The sequence below is a fragment of the Echeneis naucrates genome, chromosome 17, assembly GCF_900963305.1.
Source record: "Echeneis naucrates chromosome 17, fEcheNa1.1, whole genome shotgun sequence".
NCBI classification, from domain to species: Eukaryota; Metazoa; Chordata; class Actinopteri; order Carangiformes; family Echeneidae; genus Echeneis; species Echeneis naucrates.
In genome coordinates, this window is record NC_042527.1 from 20,724,551 (window position 1) to 20,750,238 (window position 25,688).

The 25,688-nt window shown below is 44.9% G+C and overlaps 1 protein-coding gene across 3 annotated transcripts in view; it reads right to left on the reverse strand.

The window, feature by feature from the left end:
• The window catches only part of LOC115058015 (disco-interacting protein 2 homolog C), a 104,531-nt gene that overhangs the window by 632 nt on the left and 78,211 nt on the right, over positions 1-25,688 (reverse strand). Inside the window, exons 9-37 of one of the 3 annotated variants that reach the window (XM_029525297.1) lie at positions 21,631-21,722; positions 17,748-17,858; positions 17,335-17,458; positions 15,830-15,939; positions 15,029-15,131; positions 14,887-14,951; positions 14,703-14,796; positions 14,468-14,587; positions 13,496-13,610; positions 12,484-12,623; positions 12,038-12,174; positions 11,752-11,960; positions 11,555-11,669; positions 10,886-11,087; positions 10,701-10,801; positions 6,216-6,296; positions 5,815-5,938; positions 5,542-5,663; positions 5,098-5,209; positions 4,882-4,991; positions 4,304-4,434; positions 3,956-4,124; positions 3,708-3,878; positions 2,808-2,837; positions 1,605-1,666; positions 831-888; positions 674-748; positions 408-582; positions 131-254 (exon numbers count right to left, since the gene is read on the reverse strand). In XM_029525297.1, the coding sequence (XP_029381157.1) occupies positions 131-254; positions 408-582; positions 674-748; positions 831-888; positions 1,605-1,666; positions 2,808-2,837; positions 3,708-3,878; positions 3,956-4,124; positions 4,304-4,434; positions 4,882-4,991; positions 5,098-5,209; positions 5,542-5,663; positions 5,815-5,938; positions 6,216-6,296; positions 10,701-10,801; positions 10,886-11,087; positions 11,555-11,669; positions 11,752-11,960; positions 12,038-12,174; positions 12,484-12,623; positions 13,496-13,610; positions 14,468-14,587; positions 14,703-14,796; positions 14,887-14,951; positions 15,029-15,131; positions 15,830-15,939; positions 17,335-17,458; positions 17,748-17,858; positions 21,631-21,722 (3,382 nt within the window). Of the gene's footprint in view, positions 1-130; positions 255-407; positions 583-673; positions 749-830; positions 889-1,604; positions 1,667-2,807; positions 2,838-3,707; positions 3,879-3,955; positions 4,125-4,303; positions 4,435-4,881; positions 4,992-5,097; positions 5,210-5,541; positions 5,664-5,814; positions 5,939-6,215; positions 6,297-10,691; positions 10,802-10,885; positions 11,088-11,554; positions 11,670-11,751; positions 11,961-12,037; positions 12,175-12,483; positions 12,624-13,495; positions 13,611-14,467; positions 14,588-14,702; positions 14,797-14,886; positions 14,952-15,028; positions 15,132-15,829; positions 15,940-17,334; positions 17,459-17,747; positions 17,859-21,630; positions 21,723-25,688 lie in introns of all 3 variants that reach the window. The other 2 variants (XM_029525296.1, XM_029525298.1) reach the window with 2 other exon arrangements.

The following is a 25,688-nucleotide window of genomic DNA, read 5'->3' on the forward strand; positions in this document are numbered from 1 at the left end:
GTCTGAGTCGCTGCAGCAGGAATCAGGCGACCTGATTGGTCGACAGGTGTTCCTTAATGAGCACCTGAAATCAGTTCTCAATAAAATTTGTCCTCATAGATGGAAAGTTGTGTCGTGACGTGTTCCTCACCACTCTGTGATGCTCTTGTGCGTCCTGATGACGGAGGTCTCGATGTCGATGGGATGGTACCTCATCCCTCTGAGCTCCATGGCCTCCTCCAGAGCGCCGACCACGTACAGGGCGTCGTGACGCTCTGCACAAACACACAAATACACAAACTCTGACAAAGATGTGAACGTTTCCGTTCAGATTCAGGAACAACAGTTGTGTTATTGTGCTTTAGGATGATGATGGAGCAACAGTTTTTTAAACAAGGGTGTTAAAATGTTACTGTTGTCATGGTTACCTCCGCTGGCGTCGGTGAGCTCGGTCCGGCGGAGGAAGCCCAGGTATCCGGTCCGAGCCCAAACGGTCTGCGTGTCCCCGAAGCTCAGTCTGGAGTTGAAGTGGTCCGACTGCAGCGCCTCGTCGCCGTAGACTGTGAAGTAACCGCTGGCGTTGTGGCCGCTCTGCACCCAGATCTACAAACACAAACACAAAGAAACGACAACACAACTGATCCCGAGCTCTGTGATCTCCAACCAGTCGTGTCTTCTCGAAACATTCGCTCACCTCTCCCAGATGCGACTCTCCCATTGGTCCCTTCGTCTCCGGGTTGGCGATGATGATTCGAACTCCCGGCAGAATCTGTTGGAGAAAAGAGGAGAGTGAAGCAGACAAAAGAAAAAAAGCACAACACAACACAACACAAAATGTTTCACACACTCACCTTCCCAGACTCCATCAGCGGCAGACTGTGAGGCGACCCCCGTTCCACCAGCCTGACCCTGGAAACAACACAAAAACATTGAAGAAGAAACAAATACAAGCATGAAATATCACAAATATTAAAGGACAATTTTTTATTCATCCAAATTCAAATATTTATTTCAAAGAAATATTTGAAAGTTTTCATTGTATTTTTTTTTCTCCTTCTTCTTCTCTGAATAAACAACGTTTCTGTTTGTAGTTTTCAAATATGATTCTTCTGTCAAGTTATTGACAGCTGGAGGAAACAACAGAAACTCAGTCTGTTTCACTGATTATTTGTAATCATGTCGTTATTTTTACACACAGCAGGACTGAACGTCCTCGCCGCTTCAAGCGCTTCGACTTCTGCCGCCGTGTTTCAGCTCCTTCGATGATTACATTTACATTTAGACACACAGCTGGATCCGCACACTTCAGCAGCTTGTTATCCAGAAGATGTTGAACCTGAAAACTGACGCTGACGATCTGAACCTTTTTATGGACAGGCCCGAGGTCAAAGTGTGTTTTAGGCCTCGAATGGAAACTTTCAGCGTCCCGTTTGAAGTCAAACAAAATAACTGACGTCTGAACTGTTCACATCATCAGGCCCAGGCTGCCTTCTGCTTCTATGATTGACTAAATGAAAGAATTCTCTGATGATGTTTCCCAACTTCATGTGATTGTTTCTGTTTGTACTAAATCATAAAGGGAAGATTCACAGCTGGATCCAGATTAGATTTAGTAAGAAACTCACCTGTCGTGTCGCAGCGCTCTCATATCGACGTACACAGTGGTGGGGTCGGGTCCTGAGGTGCCCTGAGAAACATCCACAGCCCAGTTAACACTGCAGGGTCGCACAATAACGTGCTTTCACCCAGCTGCAACCGCTACACAACAGCACGACTACAGCTACGTCTACTCCTACCAGGCCGGTGCAGGATTAGTGCCGACTGAGAAAAGCTTCCCCACCATGTGAGAGGGAAAAGCTTCGGGGCTCCAAAACAGCCATCACCGCATGGTGTGTGTGTGTGTGTGGGGGGGGGGGGGGGGGGTGATTTATGAGTGGAATTATATCAACAATATCAACACAACACACACACAGATCAGCCACGACATGATGACCGTCTGACCCTGAAGTCTGGACCCAAACCGACTGTCTGCAGCTTTCTGTCAGAACCTGCAGGAACTTCTTCAGTCTGTGAACGGTCACAATGTTTCGGCTGATCTGTGAAAATCGATTTTCTGATTCTGACTGAAAACTTTGAAGGAAAAAGAAGAAAGAGCAAAAAGGAGGAGATGAAGGCCCCCCCCCCCCCCCCCCGGATTCCGACCTCTCTCTTCCTCTACCGCCCGCCTCTGCTCTCTCAGAGGATTAAAAACAGAGCCCGCCACCTGCTGGGTGCACAGCGGCATGCTGGGAAAACCACACACCCAGAGCAGATAAGTGTGTCTGTGACTCGTTCTGCTCTGTGAATTCTGTGCATTCTGGAGGATTTTGTCAAAAGAAGCAAATATTTCAACTGTCGTCATCATTTTATCTGCAGGTTTTCTAAAACTCTGAGTGACCTCGAAAGCAGCAGAACTGCTAAATTTCTGTCTTTGAACTCAGCCGGCTGATGAGTCCTTTGAGTTTGTCTCATCTACGGCGGCCCTGAGGGCTCAACACGCTGCAGCCTCACACAAAACGTTCATTTTCAGCAGCTTGACACCACAAATGATGATGCAAGCACTCACAACGAAGCCAAACACGCATGTTTTGTTTTCTACGTGGTCAAACTGTGTTTTGTGTTTGCGTGGCACAGGGAGTTGAGCCCTGCGGGCTGCCGTAGACGTCGGACTGCTTTCAGTAAAATTAGAATAAAACTTCAGAGGGAAGCCAAGTGATGAGTGATGTGCTGACAGGCAGTGTGGTGGCGGTGGCGTGGGGGTGGGGGCGGGGTTGATGGTGGTTCCCTACCTGGTCAGCAAGCTTTCCCAGCCTGTGAGGCTACAGCAGCAAAGAAGGACGGAGGAGGAGGATAAAGGAGGAAGAGGAGGAAGGAAGGAGGGCGGAGACAAAACCAAGTATGAGACATGTAGGCGGGGTTATGTATAAAACCAGGAAGGAGGAGGGACGGGGAAAAACATCAAGATGGAAAAATAAGAAAACAAACAAAAGAAGCCAAAAAAAAAAAGATTTTTCAGCCAAATGTTAGTTCGGTCGTTAAGCTGTGCACCGATTGGTCGATTCAGGCTGCAGTGAAAACACGCTGTTATTTCTGAGTCAGACGGACAGACGCTGAAAATGTGTCACAGTATTAAAACATTTCTTCATAAAGTGACACAAACTCTAAATTTCTCCTGCTGCAGAAAAAAAAAAACCTCACTTCGACACCGAACGCACAATCACAGTTAATGTGAGTTACCCCACAACACAATCAAAAACAAAGGGTGTGTGTGTCTGTGTTTGTGAGGCTAATGAACATTACAAACTCAGAGAGAAGCTTGAAGAGTGATTCTCTGGAGCAAATGAATTATTTTTTAGTTCCTTATAAAGCGACCTGATTTGATCGAGTCGAAGCTGAAAATCAGAGCTGAAATGTAAAAAGCAATGATCGGCTTGAAATGGAGGGATGACGCTGCGACGCCAAACTGGTTTGTCTGGATGAGAGCGAGACAAAAAAAGATGGAGGCCAAACCAATTAAAAGTTCTCTGTGACGGCCGAGATCAGTCCACCGTCCCTGAACGCACCCTGGACCTGTCAATCACACACTAGCCCCGCCCCCTAACACGTCACAGTTAGCAAAGCTGGACAACTTCTACATGTAATTCACCTCAGAGATCATGACAGAAATAAGAAACGTCAGTGAATCTGACCTGCAGGCAGATGGCCAGGTTGACCCTGCAGCCGAAGGAGGTGCTGACGGCTCGAGGGTGGAGTCCCAGGTCCTTGAAGAGCTTGGAGAAGGACTGAGTCAGGGCTATCCTGGGACGCTCCTCCGCCACGACCACACAGGTCCTCACCCGAGACAAGTCCAGGCCTCGAGACTGAAGGAGGACGGCGGAGAAGCGGTGAGATAACTGCGGTTACGACACGGCCACCGCCACTCAGAGCGCCACCTCACCTTGAGCGAGTCGGTCTGCAGGCCCAGGCCTTTGGTGCAAAGCTCCATGACGCTGTAGGAGCAGAAGGTGTCGCGGACTTTGTACTGACTGACGGCGGACAGCCACAGAGCCGGGTTCACCTCCAGCTCGGATGGAGGGATCAGGATGGACTGGTGACCTGAGTACACACTGCGGAGACAAACACAAGCTGTGACTACCCTGCGACTTTATTTCAATTCAAATGTTTGTAACCACCGAAGACTTGATCCTTTATATTATTATTATTGTTCAGAATAACATTCATTTGTTATTATAAAGAAAATCCGACGGGGGAAGTTCAACACAGAACAGAAAATTAGAAGACGGACCTGCAGAGGCACCAGAGGACGAAGCCCAGGCCACAGTACGGGTCCAGGCAGATGGCCACCTCCCTGGACGGGTAAAGCTCACACTGCAGCTTGATGGAGCGGCAGAAGGCACTGGTGGCTGTGTGAGACATCTGCAACACACACACACACACACACACACACACACACTCATGTGTGAAGTTATGTGTAAAGAAAGCGGCACTTTTAACAGTTTGAAATAGAAACACAGCATTTCTGTCAGCATAACAAAAGCAGCCGCCGTGAAGACACCTGAATGGCCGACCGTCTTCTTTCGTCCTCTTTGTGTTTTGGCGTCAGCGCTGCACGCTGTAGTGCTGACTGAGCTCATTAAACAGACGCTGGTGGTGTGAAAGTTGGTTTTTGTAACGAAGGAGCATCAGCTCGACAAAAATGAGTCTTGAAATACCAATAAGGTCGACTTTAATGGTCCATCTAAACCTGGACCTGAACCTCAAAACCAGCTGACTTCCTGAACTTTGTGGTGTCACAATGAAGCAGTCAACGCTCTCAGCCACGCCCCCAAGTGTGTGTGTGTGTGTGTGTGTGTGTGCGCTCACCTTGACTCCAGCGAGCATGCCTGTGGTGGAGACGCTGAAGTCCAGGTAGGCCAGAGTGTCAGGGTTGGACGGTTTATACAACAGAGGAGGTTTCTTCTTTGGCAAATCATCTGAAGAGAAAATCATCATCATCACAATATTGCAAAGCACCATGGGAAAGCATTTGTCCAGCTGGTGTGTAGCTGCAGCTTTGAGAGTGTGTTGGTGTTTGCGTACCTGTGTCTAGGACGGGCGGCCAGGTCCGGACGTCCACGGCGGCCGACGCCTCCTTCGACCGCAGCAGCTTGGAGATGAGCTGCGTGGTCATGACGCATGCCGAGCGGCTCACCTGCACACGGGACACACAACGTCAGTCCGTTTGGCGTGGAAAAGTGAGCGTCACCTAAAGCTCCCGGGGAGATTTAGAGCGGCGAGACTCATTCTTCCAGACTGCTGTCGACTCCAATAACGCCTGCACTCTGTCTTACTTCTGTTAGAAGCTGAGCACGCCGGCGATGTTACAGCTCTGGGGCTGATTTGTTAAAAAAAACAGCCAGCCGTCGTGTTTGTCAGGAGTCTCCGACATTTTGAGATCATAAATATACAGAACATTTAAAGGAAGAGTGAAGTAGAACGTGTCTGTGTGTCGTGTTCAGGATCTGGAGGGAGAACAGAATTTACCTCCACGATCATCTTGACTGTGGGCAGCGTGGTGGCGATGTTCTGCAGGTGAGGCGGTCGCACCGTGATCGGCACGCAGCCGGCGTAAAGGCAGCCGTAAAACGCCACGATGAGGTCGATGCCTGAAGGGAGATGAGGTGGAGGAACGGTGAGGGGGAAAAGGGACAGGAGGGAGGATTGAGAGGAGACGAGCAGGTTGAATATTGAGAGCTGGACTCTGGATGAATCTCCTCGCTGCACACTTCTCTCTCTTCCATCCGCTCTGGATTTTACCTGGAGGGTAGACCAGCGCCACGTGGTCTCCGTCCTGCAGGTGGCCCCGTTCAGCCAACATGGCGGCAATCTTCTCTGCTCTCTTGTGCAGCTGGACACAAGTCAGAGAGCTGGCTATCGTACCCTGGACGAGGTGGCACACACAGACAGAGACAGAAATGACTGACATGTTCAATCAGCTGATGTCACGTCACATTTACAGAGCAGAGCTGGATCACATCGGCATTATGCAAATGAGCTCGTGCACTCGCTGCATTTCTCATTTCACACGCTGAAAAACAAATTAAAAAAGGCAGATGAACCTCATCTGTTACAGCAGCTCTGATTTATTCTCCAACTTCAGGCAAATTTGAACACATATATATTAAAATGAAAGGTGTGTGTCCGTTGTGCGGTCGTACTCTGGAGTTGAGCAGTGTGTACAGGACGTGGTCTGGAGTGGTCTGGGCTCTCCACTGTAGCACCTCAGACAGGAAGAGGAACTGGAAGACACAAACAACAACAACACAGTCAGACTGGACGACAAACACACACGATATAGCAACAGAGCAGCGAGAAGACTCCAGTGAACCTTAAATAACCTCTGCGGTTTGTAGCGTACTCCCAGCATGCTTTGCATGTGGATTAAGTGCCTCTGGTTCAGGGAGCAGTAACATCTTTTTATGCATGTTAAGATAATTCAGGGTTATTCCAGGCTCAGCAGAGTGAGAGCTGCAGCTTGACTTTTTCTCAGTTTCAGGATGAGACCAAGTTTTCAGAATCAAATCCAAACAGCAGGAGTCAGACGACCCGTTTGGGAAGTGTAAAGTACTCACACATACAAAATGGGCCCAAATGACTAACAAACCAAAATAAAATAAAACAGCAAGCTGTTTGAACAAGGCTGTTTTTTTTACAAACCGCTGAGTTTCCGGAGCTGGTCGGATTATTGGTCAGGTTGGAGTGACACCTTCACCTACCTGGACTTCCATCCCTCCACAGATCTGACAGTCCCTAGCTTCTCCGTCCAGTACATCCACAGTGTAGCTCTGCCCTCCCTGACACACAAAGGTCATTACAAACGAGCCTCCAGGGAGGACACACACACTGAAATAAGAAAAGCTGCAAGACTATGACTGCTTTGGTCTCATATAACGTTGACACCCTGTGGTGTTACACTACGAGGACAAATGCAGACACGCACAAAAAAAAGATGGCTCTTTTTGTTGCTGACTACCAAAAAATGTTTGAAACGTGATAATGCTAAAGTGCTGCTCTGATCCTGACACCTGTACAGGTTGGACGCATGCTCTGCTGTCCTAAGGACTCTGGGGACTTCCTGACATCTTCTGTAACGTCACACAAATTAAATTCCAGTTTATGCAACGTTAGCATGCTAAAATGCTAATTTAAGCACACGTCGTGGCAGGAGTGTTGTTAGCGTGCTAGCATTGATGAAGCATGTCCACGAAACGAAGTTTTGGTGGCTCCGTGCTGAAGGGAGGCCCTTGAAGAGGCAGCAGAGACGGGTAGGTAACGAGGTTTCACACTTTACAACACCAGCAGAGACGACGGAAGAGAAGGGGAAATTTGAGATGGGAGGGGAGAGCAAATCAGGAGAGGGAGAGTTTGTTTCTGGCCTCATAAATTTTTCACAATCTGCTGCTGCGGTGCATTGCAGGGAGTGTAATTCATGCCTCTTATGTTTTGTTCTGCCAGAGAAAGTCCGTTTTATTTGTGTGTCTGTGTGTGTGTGTTCATGCCTTCTGTGACAGATGAGACTTTCAGAGTCAGGCCGGGCCTCTGCCAGGTTGTGTCTGATTTGTACTGCAAATCTCACACACTGCTACGAGCTTTGGGGTTTGACTGCAGCGAGTGTTTGGACGTCAGCCTTGCTGCTCGGCTTTCAACCACAACACTTTGTTTTTGTGATTTCAGGTTCCCCCCAAAAAATGTAAAAACTCTTTAAAAAAAAAAAAAAAAAAGTCCGTCCTTGTAAATCTGAATTGAAATGAACTTTAACAGTCTGCCACATATATTTTCAGGGGTAAAACAAATTAATCCGTTTACTGGTACCAATTATTCAGCAGCTGTTTCCTTCATAATGTATCACCTGCTGTGAAGAATTAGTTCAGATTTGATGCTTTTTGTCCATCACTTTAAATAGAACATCGCTGGGTTTTGAGATTTTGGTGGAACAAAATAGACAAAGCAACCGATGAGTTTTAGAAAATAATCTGCAGCTCCATCAAAGTAACTGTAATTAATGGGAACAATAATCGTGATGAAAAAAACGACTGAATGAATTAATATGTCAGCCTTTCCTTTTGCTTGGTAATGACTCATTACTGCTCTTTTTTGGAAGAAAAACAGATAACCCCATTACAGCATCATCAAAATAGCCTCATATACAATATTTGCACTGCTTGTGTGATGTTGGCTCTCTTTGAGCTCTGATTTGGCCTCCTCCTGCTCAGCCCCTGAGGTCACCTTCTTCTCCTGCTTGTTGAATATTTCACATTTGTGTTGGCTGTCGGCAGAAGACTAAAAACGTTAATGAAGCTGAAAAGTAGCTTGTGTAGTATAAAAATATGAATGAAACGCAGCTTAAAGTAGCTCACATTCAGAATGTGAAGAATAAAGTGTCCACATTGTATCTGACTGACCGCCACTGCGTTTTACACGAGCTGTCGTGTGCGTTGTGTGATTGTGTTGCCCAGGAGGATTTAATCTGCAGTGAAAACATCACTCAGCTCAAAGTTTCCTGTTTCACCCTTTAAACTGCCTCTCACCTGCTCACCGGTTTCATGCATCACAAATCTCTCTTTTTTTTTTGGGGGGGGGGGAGTTTCAAGGAGGTTTCTCGCCCTCGATGAAAACATCACTCAGCTGCTTGTCGGCTCGACTCTGCTCTTTCATAAAACTTTCATTACAGCAAATGAAAGTCTGCTTCCTCTCCACTTCCCTCAGCTTCCTGACTCGCATATTTACATAAACTGCTTAATCGCCGTTTGGTGAAAGCGGGAGATGTTTCAGCTGCTCGTGTATGAACCAGCGATGATCCCTCAGTTCAGTCCACTGATGCATGGAGCCAGTGACACACAACAGACCAGACAAATCACGACAAACAGCAAATGACATCAGAAGGAGTCATTTTTGGAGGAGGAGGCGGAGCTGAAGAGATGAGACGAAAGCAAAAGAAGGTTTTTGCTTCGTTTGTATTTTGTTTTGTTTTATTTTGTTTGTATTTCTTAAAATTACATGAATGGTTGATCTCTTCCGATTTCTCACGCTTGTCGTTCCTTCTGGATTCAAACACACAACCGCTAAAGGCCAGAGTTACACGGTGTTACCATCAAAACAATGACATTTCAAAGTGTGTTCCTCTTATGTGAGACTCGTGACCTGCAGTCAAACCTCCAGAGCTCAACTGAAGCTGGATATAAAATAAACTCCAAAAAAAAAAAAAAACCTCCGTTATCTCAATGAGAGAGGACCGGCATGCTAAACACAGCACCAACACAAAGAGCTTCTGTTTGCAGTGTGTGTGTCTGTGTGTGCGTGTTCTGGTTAAATTCCAGGCAGCAGATAGAAATCTGGCCTCATATAGTCGAATCTTATCAGTTTCCTGCTGCTGGATTCTGATGCTAACGCGCCGACGTCACTATCAGCCATGAGGATCATTTCAGCCAAACCCGACCTGCAGACCAACAACTCCCCGTCACTGAGACGTACACAAATCCCACACAACTCACAGCAGCTTCCACTGAACCGTGTGGATTATGAGACATTACGACACATCTGAGTGTGCAACTCTGTGAGCTCCCTGAGAACAGACAGAAAACATTTCATCCAGAAACAGAAATCAGTCCATCATCTTTGGGAAAATGTACATTTCACAGCCAGATCTGTTTCATAAACAATTTCACTTTTTAGAAGTGACTTTATCTTCAGGGAAACACGAATTCATCAGCTGTAGGACCTGATAATCCTCCATGGCTGTTGGAAAAAACAAGAACAAAAAAACAAAAGAAATTCAAACAAGAATCTGCACTGAATCCAGAAATGACTTATATATTTGTTTTGTTTTGTTTTGTGAACAGTAGTGAGGAAAAAGGCTGGAGGAGGAGGAGGAGGCTGATCTGACCCCAGAGTCCAGTGAAAACACCCTGAACAAACATCAGAGGAGGACTCAGCGTAAATCACATTTCACCCTCTGAGAATACACACACAAAGTTTCGACAAACAGCCCGAGGAGCAGGAGGATCTCATTCACACAGAGGGTTTGGTTTTCAGAGGGAGGAGGTGGAGACACACAGATGAAGGTGAGGTTAGCGGATGTGCAGCTGATGAGAGGCGGCGGCGGGAACTGAGAGGCTGAGTGAGATTAGCTCCTGTCCTTCCCCTCAAGGTGATTAACATTCGGCGGCTCCAGCGTTTCCAGGCATCACGGATTTCTCTTTGAACCCCAATTAACTCGCTGACAGACGACACTGTTGGTGAAATTAAAGCTAATTCACAAACCGGTGTCGCAGGAAAACGGAGCATCTGTGTCATCGGCTGAGCAAAAGCTGCCAAAGTCTATTAAGCTTTTATTTCAACACAGAGGAGCCAACAGGACCGCATCTGTCCTCGAGGATGAGCAACAAAAAAGAAATCAAAGGTGGTGAACATCAACGATTTCAGCTGTTTTTTTGGAGCTTCAGCTTGAACTTCCTGTAAGAAGATGACGTCCTGAAGCGGCATCAATGATGAAACTGATGTGATGAACGTCATAACAAACAAATAATCAGGTCAACTGATCAATAACGCCTCATTGAATGTAAATGTGTGTGATGTGTTTAATGATGAAGATGATGATGATGGTGAAAACCAGCAGACCCCCCTCTCACACACACCTTCCTTGCCTGGTCATTGTCTTCGATCTGACCCAGATCTCTGCCGCTGGCCTGAGCGATCCTCTTCCCCGACACCAGATTGCCGACCATCACGGACGCCGGACCGATCTCTGAGGAAGACGAGCGAGAAGATGTGAGAGGAAGAGAAACGAGCCCCGTGAAAAACAGGCCGAGACGTCACGTTGGTACTCCACCTGGTTGTTTCTGCCGCGGTTTGGGCAGGTTGGTGACGCAGGTGTGCGGACACATGAGCACGTTGCAGGGGTGGAGCGCCCCTTCCAGGAAGAGCTGCTTGGTCTCGGACAGATGGATGCCACCCAGGGGAGTCTTGGGCAGAGTGTTGGAGGGCACCAGAGCCAGGCAGTAAACCCCCACCTGGTGGATACCGTCTATTGCCTGGAAGGGGTCAAGGAGCAAAGGTCAGTGTTTTTCGGATTATTTACTGTCTTTCAGCTGTCGAAATGGGAACTACCTCTTCTGCCTGTAACCAGACGAGCAAAACGAAAAAACAGAGGGGCGGAATATCTGTCGGTAAGCGGAAGAAGTGATTTGGTTTTATTGCAGTTGTAAAAATGCAGACGACTTTTATAGTTTCACCACAGTCTCCACACCGACTCAGAGAGATCTGGAGTTTGGTTTTATCTCCACAGCATGAATGTACAGCACATTCTCACTGACTGAACGATTCATCCGCTCCTGTTTCACTCTGAAGGACTCTTACTCAGGTTTCACTTTTTAAACTGATCGATGTCGTTTTTGACCAAATGGAGAGGAATGTTTGAGACGAAGCAGACAGTTGGTGTTTGTGGTGATGAAGGAAGTTCAGCAGTGAGATCCACTGACGTGGTCTTCGTATTTCTCACCTGCAGGACTCGGCTCATCCACTGGAAACTGTCCTCCTCGGTGGAGTCCGGTCGCTGTTCGGCCACAACAACGATCCTCTCGTCGTGGAGCACCGTGATGGAGAACACAGCTATCCTGAAAAACACACACCTCTCTATCAGAGCTGCTGACCGCCGAGGTCACTGCGATCGTTATCCAAACTGCATCCATCACCTACCTGCCCCTGTAGACGAACTTCATTGGCTCCACAGCGAGCGCCGTGGCAACGATGTCATCAGCGTTGTGCCGACGCCCTCCGACCACCATCAGGCCGTCCATCTTCCCGGCCACAAAGATGAGACCTGCAGGTCCGATGAAGCCCAGCAGGCCGGTCCTGGTGAAGGGAAACTCGCTGACGGGCGCTCCGCTGTTGGACACGGGGAAGACCTGAGGAGGCAGAGTCCAGGTTCAGAGACAGGAAGCGAGGAAATGTGATACATTACAGAAACTAATCCAGCACTCACCTCAAAGGTGTTCTTGGTCATGCCCGCCAGGCCATAATAGGCGGTTCCCGTGGCGACGGAACAAACACACAACTCTCCGATCTCGTCGGTTTTACACAGCGAAGGAACTCCCTCGGGCTTCACCACGCACATCACAGCTGCAAACAAGCAAAAAGTCAAACCAGCAACAGAACAGCACAAATCACAAGGCCTGAAAAAAACCTTCATACGAGCAGGAGAGAGCAAAAAATAAAATAAAAGAAGAAAAATGAGGGCAAGTAAATGATTTAATATTTTAAAGTCACTCCAGGAGGAAGCAGGAACACATTTTCTTTTCTGAGGAATTTTATCCGACAGGAGTCTCATTTATCTTCTGCTGAATATAAAGTTTTCATCTGCGGAGGACCAGAGAACGCGTCTCCTCCTGAACTGGATCTAAACCGGATCAGGTCTGGATCAGGTCTCACCTCCGGGCATCACAGAGCCGACATCCTGCAGCGTGAGGACCGACAGCTTCTCCTCGGAGTCGACCCGGATCACGCCGTGACTCAGGCCCTGCATGGACAAGACGCCGCGGCCTGGCGGGGTGGCGCCCTCCTCCAACGGCCTGCAGGAGGCAGACGACCAGACGGCACGCAGAATTGTAAAACTTAGATCATACAGCTTTTAAGTTGTTAAACAAGAACAGAACTAATGTGGAAAGTAACACCATGTGAGAGCATTTTTATGAGTAATATTTTTAAAACGACAACAGTTTTGAAAAACTATCACAATTTTGTGAAATAAAAATTTTATATATTTTGCAGAATTATTATTAAAAAATTAAATTTTTATGGAAAGCAAAAGCATTTTTTAAAGATGAAAGACTTGGAAAGTCTGAATATTCTTAAAAAGTAAAGGGGGAATAATTTTTTTGGGCATTATTAGAAAAGGGAGGCAATTTCATAAAGCCATATATTTTTAGATTTTACAGCAGCAGTTTAAAAGTGGGAAGCCTGTATCTTTGTGGACAGTGTGAGTGTTAATTAGGTTGAAGGTTTAGACGCCTGCATGATAATCAGGCTGTGTGTGTGGTAAAGACACACCCTCGGGCTTTTCAAGTGTTTTAATTAAAATCATGAAGCCACCATGTGACGGACAGCTGCACCGGTTCATGGAGTTTACATGTTGAACAACAGTTGATGATGAAAGAGTATTAAATTAAACCACAACCCTGTAAAGTCTGAACTTGGAATCCCTGAAAATAAAACCAGCATGTCGTGGAAGGAAGATAAAGTTAGCTTCTTATTTCCAGAGGACATAAATCTGCATTATGTAAAAATCTTTTTCATATTTTCATATTTTCATGGGTTTAAAGTTGGAGGAGTGGATTCCTTCTGATCATGACAACATGATTACGTTTTTTGAAAAATAATTACAGACATTAAGCTGTGCAGAAAAAGCATTAATCCTTTGAGAGCTCCCTGAGTGAGTGTTTACCTCCTTATAGCGACAGTCAGAGCTTCGGGGGAGCTGGCGCAGGGACAAATGACCTCCGGCCTCAAACCTTTCGACTGGAAGACGTTGAGGAAGGCATCGCAGGAAGAGATCGACCCTGAGAGGAGCAGAGAGAGAGAGCGAGTTGTTATCGTGTGCAGTTCAGCAAACATCCAGCTGGGAGCAGCTCATCGTTGGTTTAATTTTAAAGGGGGGTAGTTTCCATTTTTCAACATCCTGCGGTGTTTTCACTGTTTCAGTTTCCCTGCTGCCAGAATCCAGAGAGGGAAATGTTGCTGCGCTCAGCTCAGCTCAGCAGGCTCAGTTTCTGTCATACATACAATAATATTAACAGTCATGAAAGACGTTCTGGGTTTTCCCCCTGAGCTTCGCCTCTCAGGCTGTTTTCACCACCTTCTGTGGATTTAAAGGAAAAATGGAGCGTAATGTTGCATCAGGTCTTCCAAAGAAGTTCACCAATATGAATCAATTACACTGTATTTATGAAGTCAGATACTAAAGCTCAATAAAGTTATTATTTTTTTGGCCATTTCATGCCTTCATTATTTCATCAGACAGAGATGAGAACGGCACAAAGAACCAGGAGGAAAGACACAGATGACACGTGTGAGCCACTCAGCAGGGAAATGTGACAAAATGACAGAAGGTAAAATAAAAGTGTGTATGGGATTTCAGAGCCTGTGTAACAATAATACCAGCTATAAAAACAACAACGTATCTTGTATTTACTAATAATTGAACAATAATGGTCATCGTCAGGATCAGAACTACTGGATTTATGTGGTAGTGTTGAAGGAGAGGACACACCAGATAAAACATTCTTCTCTGGTTACTCTGTTTATCCTTTCATTACTTCCCCTCTTTATTTGTTGTACTGGTTAGTAGATATTCCTGAAGCCCTTAATAACTTGATGTGAGTGTTCTTACAGGGTTTGAGTGTTTGAGTGTTCTTACAGGGATTTGAACCATCGGCCACGACCAGCATGCGTAGGGCGCTCAGGTTGACGTCCCGCTGGTCCCGATGGGCCACCAGAGCCCAGTGCATGTCCCGCGACTTCACACACGCCACTTTGGCTGCACACAAAAACATAAAACGATTACAAAATAACCCCAGCAGTGCTGTGACAGGACCTTCCTCTGCGATGTGTGACACAGAAATCGAGGCTGAAAGTCTCCCTGACAGGCTTACCTTTGTACTGGCAGACTTTCTGGATCCAGGACAGGGGGTTGACCTTCATGAGGGCGTAGGGAATACTGATGACGTGCATCATATTCATCACACTCTGTCCAACAGACGGAGAATGTGCTTAAAAAAAAGCTCACTTCTGAATTCATTCATGATTTGAAATGATTCAGATTGTTTGTTTCCTTACAGTCAGGACTGCGTGCCACAGTCCTGCGTCCTTCTTGAAGTCCAATACATTCACTATTGTCTCAGCTGGAGGACGAGAGACGTGCTTCAGTCATAAATACACTTCTATGGTAAAATGAAGTGTGTGTGTGTGTGTGTGTTACCTTCTGTGTAGGAGCAGGACTGTGTGAGGGCCTGGCAGTGTGTTAGCATGGCTATCCTCATCACCGTCACTCCGAGGACGCTGCCGTCCTTACAGGTTTTATACTGGACAGACGGAGACACACGGACAGACTTACTGTGGGCAGCACATTAATTTTACCTTTTATGAAGAAAGTTACCAACAGTCCACTGAAGAATTTAGCTTCTTCTGCGTGTTAAACCGTACAGGTAGTGTGGCTGTGATCACAACATTGACTTATATTCAAGGCTGGATGTCTTTGTGGATTTAAGACTCCTTTTGACTCTGTTTCTAAAGCAGAATGATGTAGAGTCGCTGAGTGTTTGTGAAAATGAAATGCAGTATTAAAGTTATGAAGCAGGCTGAGATGTTATCTTTCAAAAGAATCTTCTTTGAGCCCCAAACACGAGCTCCTCTGTAATTCCATCTGTCTGAACTGTCTGGGCCGCGGCCTCAGTAAAAAACTATAGGTCGATCATTTTTCAATCATCCCCCCTCTTTCATCATTCTCCTCTCGGCCTTTTCAATCCGCGGCGCAATCAAGAAGACGTTTCACCTTGCTGCCGGTGCAATTACAGCCCCGGCTGCTCGGAGGGTCGTTAAGGTAAATTCAAATCAATCAGATGGGATGATGGCATTGACGTGCGGCCGGCAGAGGAGCAGAGATTCCTGATCCAGAAGACTTGTAACGCTGCTGATTTCCATTCATGAGACTTTAACGAGGGGAAATGTTTCCTGTGGCCCTGGCCGGACACGCTTCAGTGTGTGCGTCAGTGCGTGTTACCTCAATGTAGGCCGTGTCCTGATTGGCGTCCTTGATAAGCGGGAACCAGTCTCTGGGCGGTTTGGACAGGTGTTTGGACTCCGTGACAAACCACAGCACCTTGGGCCAGCCTGGACACACAAAGACAAACGTCTCCAACGCGTAGTAAAGACCTCCACTCCAGCAGGAGAAGATAATGTTCCCTCTTCATTTAGACCAAAAAGATTTCTGATTGGCACCAGGCCTGAGTCTGTACGCACACTAAACAGATATTTGTGATACAAAAAACTGAACAAAAAGGACACGTGGGTGTTTAGGGAACCTCCTTTATGGAGTAAAACAGCCCAAGAATCTCCTCCTGGATAAATAAAAACACCCAGTGAGTCAGTCATCGGAGGAATTATCCTGGCAGAGTCAAACTGAACTAGTTAGGACATGGAACAGTCGGCAGCCTCGTGGCAGAGAGCGATTTGGTTCACTCATACGAGGACATTAATGATTATACAAGTGATGCAAATGCACCACCGTCAACTTCCTTTGGGCCTTTTATCAAGATCAGAAAATCGTTTAATCATCCCGAACTCCACCCTCACCCTCCTCACGATAATTTGCATCGCTGTTGTTATTGTTCATCATCACATATCCATATATCAGGACGTGTTTGTACGGGCGGGACACGAGCGAATGTAAAATGGGAGTGTTGTTGCGTCTGATTGAATGCTGATGTTCCTGCTGGGCAGCGAGACAGAAGAAACAATCAGCCATGTGAATGAGATGAGTTTAAAACCTGCTGATCAATACGAGGAGCACTCCACCATAATGAGCTACACACACACAAACAGATGCCTAATCCACGCTGAGTGAGGAGCAGTAAATCTGATGGCATCACGGAGCTATTTATACTTCCATTACTGAAAAGCTAGCAGTGGTTATTAATCACAAGGAGATTCTCCCCCTCTCTCTCTATTCTTTCCCAATGTCTCTCTATCCTTCCATCCGTTATCTCTCTCTTCTCCGTCTTGTCAGTAGTTTCTATATCGATTTGCATTATCGCCTCACTGACTCGTTCTCTCTCTCTCTCTCTGTCTGCTGCTGTCTCTTTGTATGTCTCTCTATCGTCCTGTCGTCCGTCGCTCTGTCTTTCCATTCATCTTGAAACGAGAGAGGCCTGACCACACTTTGACCTCTGAACGTGTGCTTATATTTTATTTTAACACAACAGTGACTGTTTATGTGCTTTTTAAATAAATGTCCTCGCCTTCACACTTTAAAATCTTATTGTGTCTTCATCACTTTTTTCTGGAGATTAATAAAGTCTGAATTACAGCCCTGAAATTGGCTCTTTTATTGTTTTGGGGCACAAACGAACACTGACTCAGGCTCCATTCGCTGAACATCCAGTAAATGTAAACTCCAGATTTGTAGAGTTGTTGTTCTTTTTAAACTTGGCACATTCTGTGAAATATTCTGATGCAGCTGAACGTGTGAACAGACAGGATGAATGTGTGTGTTTGTCTCTGTGAGACCTTTGAACTGCGGGATCTCTCCGGTGGGACTCTTGGGTAAGCCTTTATGGCAGGCATCGCTGGTCAGAGCCACCGTCACGCCACAGCTCCCCAACAGAAACCCAATCTGCTGGCTGCCGGCGTCCTGGACAGACACACACAGATCACAGGATCAATCGGCTCCTTGAGAATGTCAAAGCTCATGAAACAAGAAAAGTTCGGTGAAAATTACATTACTGTACAAATAAATGTGTCACAGTTTATTTATTATTAAAAGAAGAAGAAATCCAATAAAAGCAAATGGTAAGGAAAGTTACTGTTTGGAATTTCTGGCCCAGCACTGTGACACCAGAGATGGAAGCTCACATGCTGCGTTTCGTGCTAAAACCAAGGCAGCCATGTTTGATGCATCGTCCAATCAGCCGCTTAGTTACCTTCCTGGTCAGCGGTACTTCTATTGGCACGGGGACGACCTCAGCCAGCAGGCAGCCGTAGAACGCCGTCATGAAGGCAGCGGGGTCGTTGTTCGGGAAGACCAGCGCCACCTACAGGACACAGGACGCAAGAGTCAGAGCCGGGAAGTCAAACTAAAGGAGATGGGTCAGAGTCAGCCAATCAGGGGAGAGCTTTAGTGTGACATCACAAATCTCAAGCTCCAGCACTGCAGACGACTAAGTAACACACTTTATACAGTGGAAAGAAAAAATAAAATAAAATAAAATACAAAAACATAATTAGTCTTCCCCGATTACGTTGTTACTTTCCATTTATAAATATAAAACTTCACTTCAGTCCATTATGTTAATATCCCACAGAGATGTGTGATCAGGTGGCGGGGGGTTGATTATTTCATAAAATTATATATATATATATATTTGGATTGCTGAAGTCGTCAGAGTGAGACAGTAAAACAAACATATGGAAAATGTTCATCAGAATTCATCCCTGCAGATTAACAACAGGTGTAAAAAATGAATGCTCCCCACAAACACCACCCAGGATCTTCAGATTTCTTAGTCGAGTGTTTTTTTTATTGCGTACAGTAAAAGCGTGACGTGTTTTCATTTCTGCTGATGGAATCATCCGAGGATCTTATTGACGCTGGCTGGCTGTGATTCAGACATTCAACAGCGTTGTATAAATACTCCACACAGGTAAATATGTCCACGTTCTTCAGAGGTGCAGATTAGTTTATAGATTTTCACTTGACCTTTTTGTCGATATGATTCCAGGACCGATTCATTCCTGCTGAAATTTAGCTCTTCCAAATACGCATAAATACATTTGAATTAAACTCCTTGACACACAATTTAAATGATCAATACAGGTTCTGATCAAACCTCAGGACCTGATTGCAGATTCTGAATATTGATTAGTTCAAAACGATGGAATGTTATATAAAGTATTTTTAAATATAGTTTTGGCTGATTTTTTTATATTCTGATTGTTTCAGATTTTTTTCTGTAAATTTGATGTCTTGACGTTATTGAAAATGAAGTTTAACCCTCAAGATAAAGGAGCAAATCTAAGTGATAACCAAACAAGCTCTAATATTCAAAACTTTTTAGTTCTGGCATCGTTAGTTTTTTTGTTTTTTCACTTATTATTGATGAAACAACAATAAATTTGATCCTGGATTTCAGAGCAAGATGATAATAACTGAATTCATATCTTTGAAACACAAACTCACCATATTGGCCCTCACAGTTGATGTTCATATCTATCTAAGTGTTTAATGTTGCTGTTGTCCAACTTATCATCAAAAACAAACCAATCATTTTTACTTATTTTTTTATTTGTATTTTTTAAAGGCAGAGCGACAGAGTAGAGCACAGAAGCTGATGGTGGAGTTCTGAGGTTGAGGTCGTTGGCGATGAGCTGGTTCTTCTGCTGAAGTTGAGCTGAAAAGAAAGCTTTGGAAACGTCCATCTCCTCCAGCAGGGAGGTTTTTTCCTGCTGCCACTGGAGACGATGACTGCTCACAGTTGTTTTGAGGAGGTGGTTCTCTTCTTCTGCGGAGGTTTTCTGTTGCAGGAGGTGGAGGCGCTCCGTCTCCAGTTGGTCTTCTGCCTTTTTCAGGGCGGCTCTGATTCTGCCGGTCTCTGCTGTGGCTTCTGCCAGCTGGACTTTCTGGGTAGGCTGGAACTCCTCCAGAGCGGTTTTTGCCTCCGAAGTACGACTTCAAACTTCAGATCTTTGTCCAGAGCTTTTGTTTTTGAGTACTGATCAGGGAGCTGCTCCTCCAGAAAATGAGTGGTCTCCTTGTCAGCCTGCACAATCTGGACCTTCTTTGCCTTCACTTCTTGTTAAAGAGTCTCCTGTTCTTTCTGGACCGTCTCCAGTTTGAGTGGAAGGTCCCATTTTTCAGAGGTCTGATGCTCCAGGTCCATTTAAAATCTCTTCAGGATCTTCTTGGTCTTTTTCAGGTCGGCCTTCAGAGCTTCAGTTTGGGCCTCTGGAGACGGGACAGCGGTGGCCTGAGCCTCGTCCATCAGGGCTTTCAGGCGACAGAGCTCGCTCTCCATCAGCTTCTTCTCGTGGCTCTGGGTGTTGTTTATTCCCAAACCTAACCCATTTCTGCGGCTTTTGAAATAAACAAAATAAAGCTGACACTGATGATCAGGTGTTCTAAATTTAAATGTCGGTGTCTGCTCATGAGTGTCAGTCCTTCATGTATCTCTGAGAAAAGTATTAAAAGGTCAATGATGGTGGGAGCATTTTTCATGTCATCACTTGTTATTGTTTCTAAAAATAATTGTAGAGGCCATTTTTCTTTCTGTCTTGGATTATAGTGATTTAATATATCGACATGTTGCTCTTTTCTTTATTACTGAGGAAAAGGTTGGCTGGTCCATTAAAATAAAAGTGTCAGCTTGTGTGAGGTTGATATAAGGCACGTTAGAGGGAGGAGTCGGGGCAGTTTCCCATAGACTTCAGTAGAATCTGCCTTCTTTCTCAGGAACAATGTCTGATGATTATTAGATAGAAAGCAGATTTTAAACCTCTTCAGCTTTGGCCTCAGAGTCAAGTTTTAATTACAGTCTGTGAAACAAAAGTTAAGTTTTATACCTGGAAGACACAGACAAATCACATTCAGAGGCGGGGGGAGTCACCACATTTCACTCTTCAGACTCATTTCCACGAAACTGGTGAGAGCTCCTTTTACCACACAAATTCACTAAACCTCTGATGTACGTTCATAAAACAAAAACTCCTGTATCATTTCTCAGTGTAATTAACTCCTGCCAGCTTTGTAAATACTCCCAGTAAAACTCATTTCTGTAATCATCCGGCACGACACGTCTCTCTGTCGAAATATAAAACCAGGCTGCAACTTCAGTCCGTGTGTGACTTATTAAAGCTCCAGTAAAGCTGTGAAAAAGAGCAGTTTGTATTTCACACTGAGTGGGAAGAATAAAAGACTCGTACAGCAGTTAAAGTACACACCCTTCCGGCTGAGATGCATAAAAAGACACACACACAGTGGCTTCACGCCAGTTTGGACTTAGTCTCCTGTTGAACAGGAAATTAAGCTTAAAATAAAGATGAAAGCGGGACAAGGGGAGCAGAGACGGGGGGTGTCACATGGCAGCAGACCCACGAGGGACCGTGCTGAGCCCTTTTCCACTGCAGCATGATCGTCTCTTCACATGGTGAGTGTCGGGTGAAGAGGCCTTGAGTGTGATGTGATGATTACACCGACAGAGGAGGCGGGAAGGACAGCGCACGTCTCTGACTGACGGCCTCACGTCAGGTTGCCAAGGACTTCTGGCTGGAGCCCAAAACATCTTCAGAAGAGGTGGTGTCGACAGCGAGCCCGTCCCAGCTGCTCTGAGTGTTTCCAGAGCGTCTCTGAGCTCATGCAAGTCAAATTACTGAGAATCAAAACAATTCCAGTGAAATGTGGTGTTTCATACTGAATATAAAACTGGAAAGTGAAGCCAACCTTCACGCTATCTACTGACCATCACTCCACTGGTTGTCAAATAAGGTCAGATTGTATTGAAGTCTATGGGAAGAGGTCGAGACTCCTCCCTCTAACATACCTTATATCATCAGCCAACCTCACACAAGCTGACTTTTATTTTTATGGACCAGCCAACCTTTTCCTCAGTAATAAAGAAAAGAGCAGCCTGAGGGAGCTAATGCACGGCCATCAGCTCCTTCCATAGTTCTCCACGGTTTGGCTGCGATGGTTCATCTTGCCCATCTGGTCATCAGTCTGTATGACGTTCAGAGACTCAGATGGGAATCTCCCTAACTCTCAGTCTGAAGTCCAGATGATTCCCTCCAACTTTGTTCTTTTCTGTCACTCACCCGGTCGCCAGGCCTGACAAGTGGTTCCTGTTTGGTTCCCAGTTTGTGCAGCAGGTTGTAGGCCACCTTCACGCTTCGGGACCACAGCTTTCCTGCAGATAGACGTAAAGCATCATTACACAACGCAATCTGCACAAGCAGGAAGAAAGATGAGCATTCAAAGACTCAATCTGAGCCCCAGATGTTATTAATGAAAAATATATCCAAGAGATCAAAGGGTGAGTTACCAGGAAACTTATTCTGCGCCTCCCTCAAAAATAAATGAATAAAATAGCTTTATATAACTGTACAATGATGACATCATGAGCTCCCATATGCAAGACATTATTGCACTGACATGGAGCACAAAGTTCATGTCCGTATATTTCACTTCACAGGCCGGCTGCTACGGAGAGAATCATAGCACTGAACCAAATCCTCTCATGACTGGACCCACAGTCCACATCAGTATACTTCACTGTCCAGGCCAGTGTATTCAGTTTGTATTTGTGTTGAAACTTCAGGAAGCAGTTTGCTTTACCAAAAGTGTGAAATAAATATTACCTTTAACAAACGTCAGGCTATCAAATCTCTGCGTTCAGTCTGAAGTCATTTCTGTTCATTAATGAAGTAACTCCTTTTTTTTTGTTCACCCTGTCATTCAAACTGTCAGATGCAGATAATATGCATGAGCAGCCTGGTGTGAATCCCTCATTGTTTTTTTTTTTTTTTTTTTTTGGGCTAAACAAGGTTTTTCTGATGCTAACGAATTGTAGAAAAGAAGAGAGTTTGTGGAGCCCACGAGGGAAAAGGAATATGGGGAGAGGAGGTGAACTGCAAAGACAGGCAGAGCGTCAGATTCTGAGAGAATAAAGTCATGTTTAAAAAAGAAACTGAATTAATGCGTAAAAGACACAAAAAACATGTCGTGTTTTTTTAAATTTTAAGTCTTGGCCCCATTGACCGACCAAATAAAGTCCCAGATGATGCAGGATCGTTTTCTTCATGCATTCAGTATAAAAATCAAAGCAGTTAAACGGACAAAGGAAGTTTATAAATGAGCGGTAGACTGATGAGCTCTGGGTTTTATATGTAAATGCATTACAGAGCATCAGCGATCGGCGAAAGCAGGAGAAAACTAAAAACTTCTTTCAAATGAGCTTTCTTCTGGTTTTCAGAAACCAACATGGCTGAAACGACGGCTCACAAACCAACAGGTGACGTCACTGATGGGCTGACGTTTGACTGACTGACTGGAAAAAAACACCAGTGACTGTGAAGTAATGGCGGCACCCTCCAGCTGGAAACCACGCTGGCCTCTTCTTCAACAATCAGAGGAAGAGGATACCTCCTGGAGTTCCCCTCCAGCTGAATTCTGTCCAAATCAAGAGAGCTGCAGCTCCAGATGTAATCAGACAGTTTCTGTGCAGATCTGAGGTCTGTTTGTTTTATTTTTAGGATGAGTGTACTCAGTCTACTTGTGAATGATTCATTTTGCAGCCTTCTGTCCTCCGAAACCACGATCATGTCATTTAATTCAATAAAAGGGAAACAACTGCCCCGATATTCTCCGTCTGAGAGCAGCAGCCATTCAAAAAATGTCCCCCGGGAACAAAACAGAGATTAAACTGGTTCTTTGAGAGGAACAGTTGGTCACACACTGAGCACCTGACGATCGCAGGCCTTTAAAAATAGGCTGTTGTTGTGGACAAGTAGCTTCAACCTTTGAGCCAATCTAATGCAACTGAGAATTTAAATTATTGGGGTTTTCGTGATGGCACAGAGACGTTTCATGGATCAGTATTGGATGGAGTCAATACAATTTGTACGTCGTTTAAAGTGGTAAAATCACAAACTGTCAAGCTGGACGTCGACTCGGTGACCTGCAGGTTTCTGAGAGAAGCTAGAACGTCTGCGGAACGTCAGTTCAGCCTGTTCTCTCATTATTTAGGAAGTGAAGTTGTTCATTTGGCCTTTAATCTGTAGAAATGAAGTCACCGGTTGTTTCTCTGTGAATCTTCACGGGTCTCAAGGTTTCAGTCCATAATGCAAGTTCATCATCTGTTGTTTTTTTATTATGTAACATGGTTTTGCTTTCATCGACACATACAAGCAGTCGGACAGAAAACATAAACAGAACTTTAGTCCAAACACAGCGGACAGCAGAGCGTTTCCTGAATATGGCTCTACAACACATTAGTGTTGAATTAGTAGCTTAAATCGTGTTGGTTTATTTGTTCCTGATTTAAAAATGTAAACAAACTTCTGCTTAATTTTTGTGTAAACAGAACAGACAGCCAAGTTATTGTTTCATAATGTCTAAATGTAATGACATTTTGACCATTGTATTAAATTATATTATTTCTTGAGCTAAAACGATTTGATGATCATATTTTGGACGTTTACAGAAAATAAACAAAATACAAAGTTAGCTGGTCGTGTAGGTGAAGCGTGTGTCGGTGGGCTAATAAAGCACATAAACCGGTTGATGTTATGAATCTCATATTTCACCATAACAAACGTGTGTTAAAAGTTAAATGTTAAAATGTTAAAAAACAGAGATGTTCGTCACCTTGTGCTCATAAAGCTGCGGCAGGTGAAGCTAATGTAGCCCGTTAGCGGCTAACGCAGCTAGCTAGACGGTTTTCGGCTTTCAGGTTTGTTTTGTATTTTTTTCTTACCAGCTCCAAAATGTTTTTTTCTGGCTGAGACGGTTAATTTAATAATAATATTCCTTAATTCAAATCTTAATTTAATAATTTAATAATCTTTTTTTTTTTTGAAGACTTCCTCTGAGGAGACATTAAATCATCTTTAGCAGAAAAAAGGTCTCTATTTTCAGATAATGTTTGTTTTTGTCTCCTCGGCTCTCATTATTATTAATAATAATACTTTTATAATATTGTTATTTTTATAGGACATTTGAATGCCAGTGAGGCTGAAACAGTTTGTGTCTGCATTTGTACTTTACCTAACACAATCCAAACAAAAGCAGGCAGACACACAAACCAAACCATGGGAGAAAACACAGCACAACACAACACAACACACACAGGGGCCACATCATTTGTTGGTAAACAACACAAACCGAGTTGTTTACAGAAGATCAAAGCTCCCAGAGAAACTCTGGGCTCGCTTTATTATTATCACCATTTTTACAGAAATGTTTTTCTCTCCCACCAGTAACACTTGGTGGAGCGGCGGGATGAGTTTTAGGACAGAGAGAGAGTTCATTATGGTGAATTCTCTCTCGACCGGAAGAAACAAAACAAGTTTGTCCTTGTCGGCCAACATCAAAAGGACGAAGGCACAGGAATGAAAGATAAAGGAAGATTCACACACACACACACACACACACACACTCACCGTGTTGTTGTCGACTCCTGAGTGTGAGCTGAAGACATTTCACAGTCTGGTGAACGTTTGTATTGCCTCATCATCTTCACACAACTCAGTTTGTTTGGTTACACACACACACACACACACTGTACGCCCGTTTGGAAAAAGCTGATGCTTCTGTAATAAAGTTTCTGCCCATTTGCATTTATCCCTTGGGTTAACAATTGTGTGTGTGTGTGTGTGTGGTTGTGCGCTGACAGCCTATTCACATCACTTCACCTCAAAAAGACTTTCAGCGTCCGTCTTCAGATTTATCAGTCATCAGGACGGAGACGCTGGCTGTGATCTGTGTGAACGTTTGATTATTTCCATTTTCACGCTTCCCTTCCTTCATTTTTCATTTTAACCTTTCATTTCTTTATTTTTTCTTCCTCCTCACTCACGTCTTCTGTTCCTCGATCTTCCCTTCTTGTCTTTATAATCCCCCTTTTCTTTCCTAACATTCAGCTCCCTCACTTCTTTTCTCAAATCTTTTTTAATTTCAACATTTCATCTTTGAGAGTTGGTTTCATGACAGAGGGTAGTTTCCTTCGACCAGGTGAGACGGACGGAAACAGCCTCAGCAGGAAGTTTGGAAAAGGGAGGAGCTTCAGCACTTGGCAGGTGATTGGACGAATCTTCTCTATCGTACGACGTAGAGGGAGAGCGCCAGAGATGAAACACAACACAACAAGAACTGC